The 7,148-nt window shown below is 33.1% G+C and overlaps 1 protein-coding gene across 1 annotated transcript; it reads right to left on the reverse strand.

Moving 5' to 3' along the window:
* Window positions 1-2,523: 2,523 nt before the first annotated feature.
* On the reverse strand, window positions 2,524-4,678 carry LOC117318870. The gene is made up of 2 exons (XM_033873801.1): window positions 4,541-4,678; window positions 2,524-2,779 (listed from the first exon to the last, which is right to left on the reverse strand). The coding sequence occupies exons 1-2, from the start codon at window positions 4,569-4,571 to the stop codon at window positions 2,547-2,549; spliced, it is 264 nt and encodes an 87-aa protein (XP_033729692.1). The 5' UTR covers window positions 4,572-4,678; the 3' UTR covers window positions 2,524-2,546.
* Window positions 4,679-7,148: the final 2,470 nt, after the last annotated feature.

The raw sequence follows: 7,148 nt of genomic DNA on the forward strand, positions 1-7,148 counted from the left end.
CATATAACCCCGCAATGATATACAATGTTTCCCCACTAAATAACAAGCGAATGCGTAGAGTTAATTTCCCCAACTTCCCCTATTTCATAAGGTGGCATCATATTGTAGGGAAGGTCTTTTAAGGCAAGGTTGAAATATATAGTTTTGATGCTGTTGACACAAGTTATATTGCTAGGAAAAAACGAAAGCTAAAGCGTTATACACAAGAAAGCGGATAATTGTGACGATGATTGCATTGAAACGGCAGAAAATGTCATTTATCATTAAAAAAAGGGCATTTTACTCTTCAAAATAATGCCCGCAAAAAGTGGCGATCAAACTTGGCTGAGCTCTGTAGGCATTAACCTTGTAACCAAGTTTCAAGAACATTGGATAATATTTCTCATGATTGCACAGAAATGGTACTATTGTATATTTGTCATACCTGTTGAATTTTTGAAGAAGCCATTGCTTTGTAAATCGAAACTAGAGGCATGGCCCTTTAACAGCCACCACAATTGAATTTAGATATTTTTAATGTTGAAGTGCAAGTGAAGTAATAATATGCAAAAGTAACATGATAGGTTTATTGTCAATCAATTGGGTTAGTCTTTTGAAACGAGTTATATTGGATTTGCAATCACCTTGAAAACTTTGTCATGACAATAAAATATGCAAACAAAGTTTCAATTGAATTGATCCATTTAAAATTAAAAACCAGTTTTCCAAATGGTGGCCATACTGCATTTCTGATTGACTTGAGAAATAAGAAGTGGTCAGGATGACATAAAATTCTAGGTAGATAAAGACAAATTGAAGCAGCAAAGTGTCAGGTGACGTGATAAAATCAAAGTTAAATTTTCACCCTAATTTCCAAGTGAAACTGTTTGATCAGAGCGCAAGACAGTGACATTGTTTAGATATGATGGTTGGATGTCAATAGTTTATGTAGAATGTGACTTTAATGACAATGAATCATTTCATAGAGTAGACATAATATCGGCCCATTTGGACACGAGTTTTTTTTAATTAATTTTCAAAATGGCAGTCTGGGTCACATTGCAATGATGTTTGAGTGAAAGATACAACTCTTTGTCAAATATCTATGTCCGTTGAAATATAAAATGTTAAAAATGGATGGCACATGAAGAAAGAAGATCATAGACCACATGAACAAAGCTCAGGAAAGAAAAGCTCAACAAAAAAAGGCAAGAAATAATTTTATTAATACCCCAGGTAAAGAAATCATGAACATTTTTATGCAAAAACTTTCAAAAATCCCATGAGTATATATATATGCAAGTACTATTTCTAATCTCATTCATATACCATGGAGCACTTTAACAAAATCAAATATTCAGGTAACCATCTTTGCTCAGAAACAAGAAACATTCCCTAATAAAAGCTTGTGTGAAACAAAGCTGATCCTAACCCTTTACTAAAAATGAGAAGGAAACATCATTTAAATCTTAATCAATAGTCTTTCATCCAAATAAACATGTGATTCAAAATAATCAATAGTCTTTAATCCAAAAAAACATGTGATTCATTTAACACCTTTGACCAAGAAAATAGGTTAAAGTTATTAAAAACAGTAATCAACAGACCAAATATCATTCCTCATTGACTTCTTTGATTTTTAGCAGACAGTCTTGTGCACATGCTAACACGTTTATAAACAGTAATGTACAGTGATACAAGGTCATTAACTTCAGGAAAATTCATATTCATCTCATTCTATTTGGAATCTCAAGTGCCAAAATAAAACATTTCAAATAATCTCACAATGACCTTAGCATTTCATTAATCAACATCAAGTAGATACAAGTAACCCCACACGTATGGTATAGACATTATAACCCCACAATGATCCTCACACTACAACACTAAGTAGGTAACCCCACAGGTATGGCATAGACATTATAACCCCACAATGATCCTCACACTACAACACTAAGTAGGTAACCCCACAGGTATGCTATAGACATTATAACCCCATAATGATCCTCACACTACAACACTAAGTAGGTAACCCCACAGGTATGGTATAGACATTATAACCCCACACTACAACACTAAGTAGGTAACCCCACAGTTCTTAAATAGACATTATAGCCCAACAATGATCCTCACACTACAACACTAAGTAGGTAACCCCACAGGTATGGTATAGACATTATAACCCCACACTACAACACTAAGTAGGTAACCCCACAGTTCTTAAATAGACATTATAGCCCCACAATGATAGCTTTAATTTGGTCAACTGAGGTAGTAACTACAGTTAAGATGGTGAAGTAAGCTTTTCTTAGCTTATAGAATACAAAGAAACCAAATGCCATTATATAAAACAACTGTATACAGTAAAATCTCTCACAAATACAAGAAACACATAGTTTACTACTTATTTGCAATCTCATCACCAAAATGTGCTGGGTTTTTTGTTCATTCTGGATTTGTTTGTCTATTAGAAATATATGAGAGTAAAATTCCTTTGATACCAATGTCTGCTCACTAATGCTATTTCAATAATTCAGTGTTCATTTTGGATGCTTTTCCCCTCTTGATTAGCATATAAAGCTCACTTTCTTTTTGATGTTATCCATTGGTCTTTGGTGAATCAGGCCATCCTGAGAACAACTTTTTTTATATATATCCTCCATCCCAAATGCGTACGGAGCCTGTGTAATTTGGATGACCTCTGTCTCGTGATTGAGAATGTCGCCATCTTCTTCCCTTAGTGCCCAACTGATGTCTTCCAGAAATTGTTTTAATGTTGCAGGCTTTCTTTTGAGCACTTCTGAAAAACAGGAATTATACAGATACCCTATATTAATGAATACAAAATCACATCATCATTTGCATTAGATAGCGTTCAATTTTAAGAGGATGTTAAGGAAGTCTAACCACTACTCGTTTTATTTTTCTGTACCTATATATATATATCCTTTGTTCAATAAACATTTCAAAAACAAGTTAAAGGGAATCAAGTTTTCAGATTTCAAAAATTATCAATAATGAACAATGATTAATATTGTCGAGAATCTGTTGACAATATCTTTACCAATTGTTTACACCATTTTAGTGAAATCTTATATTGAAGTGTCTCAAAAGAGGAAGGCATTAAATCAATCATTGATTATTTTGAAAAATAATGAGTTGTCTACCAACTGCTTTAAATTTGCAATGCCAATATTTCCAACTTTTGAGGTTGTAACACATATTTATCACAGAATATATATACTCATGTCATAGTTTTGCTTAAAACACAAATAATGACGTATCAATCCTAGCAATTCTTATATGATGATATTTGTCAATGCCTGCCCTTTGACCATTGTCAGCAATATTGGACAGTTCAAACCTCGTATTGACCTATCACCATGCTAAAACAGCATAATTTGGAAAAACAGCAATTTCATAATCAAAGAAATGTTATATGTCCATTACGTTGTCCTTTTTTCTTCCACATATCATGATTTTGAAAATATTCCACTTTTCTTGTAGTCAATCTGTAAATCAAATACGTATACCCCCCCGGTACATGCTTTAACTCATAGTACCTTATACAAATATCATACAAGCAGTTAAACACACCTTGTAAATAAATGTTTCAAATACATGTAACAATTCATACATCTTTTGGTGAACTTTTCATACTTGCATTAAAAGGTCATGGAACATTTGTTTCATACATACATCATTAAGGCATTCCATTTACCATTTTTACAAAACCAACATATGTTTAAGAATAAGTTATCCAAAGGCTTGAGAGTGATGTTCTGATGTTCTCAAATCTATTGGATTTAGGCAAAGTATTTATTCATCACAAAGATTTATACAGATGTGGTGTCATAGAACATTCAAGATATGAAGTGCAATAATTATGTTCAAGATTATCAACAAATTACTTATTATTACTTACTCTATCAAACCTTTTCCCTTTATCCTGTCAATTTATACTTCAGGATATCAATATTTTCATACAAACAGAAAAAAGCACAAGCTTGAAATTCCTCAGCAGAGAAGAAAGTTAAATAGTTCATATTACCACAGACAAATATCTCCAAAACATCAAAATCAAAGTCAGAGCAAAAACAACAAGCTTCTGAGAACTCAATGTCAGAAAAAAAACCGATGAAACCAATGGGAACACTATCATCAGCCATAATGTCTTCTTTCCTTACAAAAAAGTGTTCTTTGTTCTGTATCAATTTATCTATGGTTTTACCAAATAACTTAACCATCCACCACAGTGTTATGTTCAATTTTCAAGCCTCAATTTGAAAATGTGATGTCATTTCCTGTTTGATGCAAAATACACTGTGGGGTTAAAAGTCATCCCAGTGCAAATTAATATTTCTAAGCTAAAATTGAAATACAATTTGAATATTTGTGGGTTTTTATGCATGTTAAGGAGTTGAAGAAAATCTCTTTCACAATTACACACCTATCATTTTGCAATATCATTATTTGTTAGAGTCACCAACAAAACCAAGCATAAAATTTCTCTTAATTCAGTCTAAAAAGTAAACGATATATATATATATATGACACTTACGTTGCTTGGTCTGCTTTGCAGAAAACTGCATAATGGCCTTCTGATGGAATACCGACAACTCTAACAGGCCACATCATGTTTGCGGGCACCCCAGTTAACTGAGCCCACACAAACTGCCCGACTTTGACATCTCCATCTTGTCTTGTATAAACACCATGTCTTTTCCGCTTTCCCATTGCTTAAAAAGGGAATACAACATACAGTAATCAATAATAAAATGGGATTTAAAAATTTTGAAGTTTCAGTTTATCAAACCTAAATATAAACCCGCTTGCCCGGGATAGTACACGGAAATGTTAACGTCACAGACTGAATTTGTTTCAGTGAAATGCTTACCTTAAGAGATGAATTTAATAAAGTCAGCTGTCATTCACACTCAAATAGTATATTGTGCAGTATACACAAACTTGTTATTTCCTCTGCAATTTCTATGGAAAATGTTCCGAATCCAAATGCTGTACATACAGGTGTATGTTGTATCTTAGATACAAGTATGCAATCAATATTTAAAAGAAGAATCTTTGATAAAATGAATCAAAAATGTACTTTTACAAGTGGAAATATTTCAAACAACCCCTTCATTTTTTGAACGAGATCAACGTTAACATGGCAACTATTGTAAATCTCTGTTCCAGGAATTAAAAAGTATTGACCATCTCCTGAACATAAGAAATATCAAGACCACACCCAAAACATTTGGGACTAATGAGCATAAGCACTGAAGATATGAAAACAGGGAACCAGTCCTCCATTTTGTTCAAACAGGAACTCACTTACATGTGCTTTCTGTTGTCTAATAGCTACTGTGAGGTTAAAACCTGGACTTGCTGTCTCTCCATGTTGAATTATGAAAAGGCGAGTTGTAAGTACTCTTCATGTCTTTCTGTAGCAATAACTACTGAAGAATATATTGTTTAGAAATGGAACTTTTATAAGGTACAGGGTCATAAAGTACTAAAAATATCTTAAAATTAATAATACTTGAAAAAAATATATTAAAAAAATAAATAAATAAGAAGTTCAAACAAAAAAAAATTCTTTTCAAATATCTGTTGTATCAAGTAATTGCACAAAATGTCATATCATTGTTCGTTTGGCATCTCTTTATTATTAAAGTTTAGTTTGACATGTATATCACTGAGCATATTCTTTTAATATAATGATCATTAAGTTTGTTTTTAGCAAGCCTAATTTTACTATCATTATATTATAGAGCACTTCAGAGCAATTTCAAAAGATTTAAGAGCGTTGATTAATATTTTAATTAACTAGTAGATAATTTATATAGCTTACAATGTCATTATGACCAGTGCAAGTCTATCCTTAGAGTTACCTCCCCTATTGGAATTCTTTTATTGAAAGAAAATTTATTATTTATCATGAGAGATATTATGGTTTCATCTTGCTGAAAACAAATCATTGTAGGCTGGATTTGGTGGGACTAAAAATATTTCAAACACTGTGCAAATGTTTTCAAAATATAACTAATTAAAACGTTAAGAAGATAGGGCAAATACATCGTTTTGGGCATACAAAGCATATTTTTTGAGTAGGCAAATCTGAAGACGATCAACACTTTTTGACGTCGTAAATTGCAAAAGATATTAATGAATTGAATGTCTGCATAATGGGTTCACAAAAGCATGCAATAATTGACCGGTTCGTGGACTGTTAATCACGTCGGTGCGGTTTTATTTGTAAAACGTTGTCATATATAGAAAGCAGTTCTAAGAGTCTGATAAAAGGCTACCATGGCCAGTTGAAAGCGAAAGGGCAATATTAGCCGTAACTTTGGCATTTTTGATGTTGCATTAGACAAGGTAAACAAAACTTTGGATATATCAGCAGCATATTATTGACCGGACATGTACAACTTTTGAGTTGTTACCGTATATTTCTTGCAAGTTTCAGTACCGTGAGTCTTGACGCAAATTACATAATGATTTTACTTATGTAAATTTAGAAATAACATAACTGTTTGTCGGGTTTATCAATCAAGTTTCTTACTCTTTACCGAAATTTTCAACGAATATAATTACAGTACAACTGTCTTTTCGCATGTTTTTGACCCGACAGGGAAGGCCAACCGGATCGGCCCATCAATAGGCCTATAGGCTATCGCCATTTTGTATTTTATCGACTGAAGAAGTAGGTCACGTAAATTGACATGTTTACATCTTTATCCAACGTGTTAAATTAGTTAAAATTATGCATGCACTCATTTCAAAGTATCCACAATATTATCGTAATAGTTTTAACTGTTTTTGCGAAGCGACATTCATTAGGCCTAAGTATCCAGTGCTTTTTTTAGATTTCCGACTCTGATCAGTGATGCATGGACGTTTCCCTGATTCACAATAGTTTTGCTTCATGATAAAAAGATACTCAACAATTCCGAAATAAAGACAACTACACTTAATGATTTTCAACAAGAAAAAAGTAATGCAGAACCCCAAAGAGAACTCACCTTGCACAGGTTATGGATGCTGCCCACAGGACTGCCGGAGACCGACCTTTTGCACTCGTCACGGTTTTTAGTTTTGCACTCGTCGCAGTATAGTGTTGCACTCGTCACGGTATAAATTAGCGCATGCGCAATGGGAACGTA

Source organism: Pecten maximus, unplaced genomic scaffold (assembly GCF_902652985.1).
Source record: "Pecten maximus unplaced genomic scaffold, xPecMax1.1, whole genome shotgun sequence".
NCBI classification, from domain to species: domain Eukaryota; kingdom Metazoa; phylum Mollusca; class Bivalvia; order Pectinida; family Pectinidae; genus Pecten; species Pecten maximus.

Bases quoted from the DNA above. Each gene is read 5' to 3' on its own strand.
- LOC117318870 (XM_033873801.1), bottom strand. From the start codon at position 4,571: ATGCAGTTTTCTGCAAAGCAGACCAAGCAAC. The intron at 2,780-4,540 runs GTAAGTGTCATA...CCTGTTTTTCAG, and splicing joins TGCAAAGCAGACCAAGCAAC to AAGTGCTCAAAAGAAAGCCT.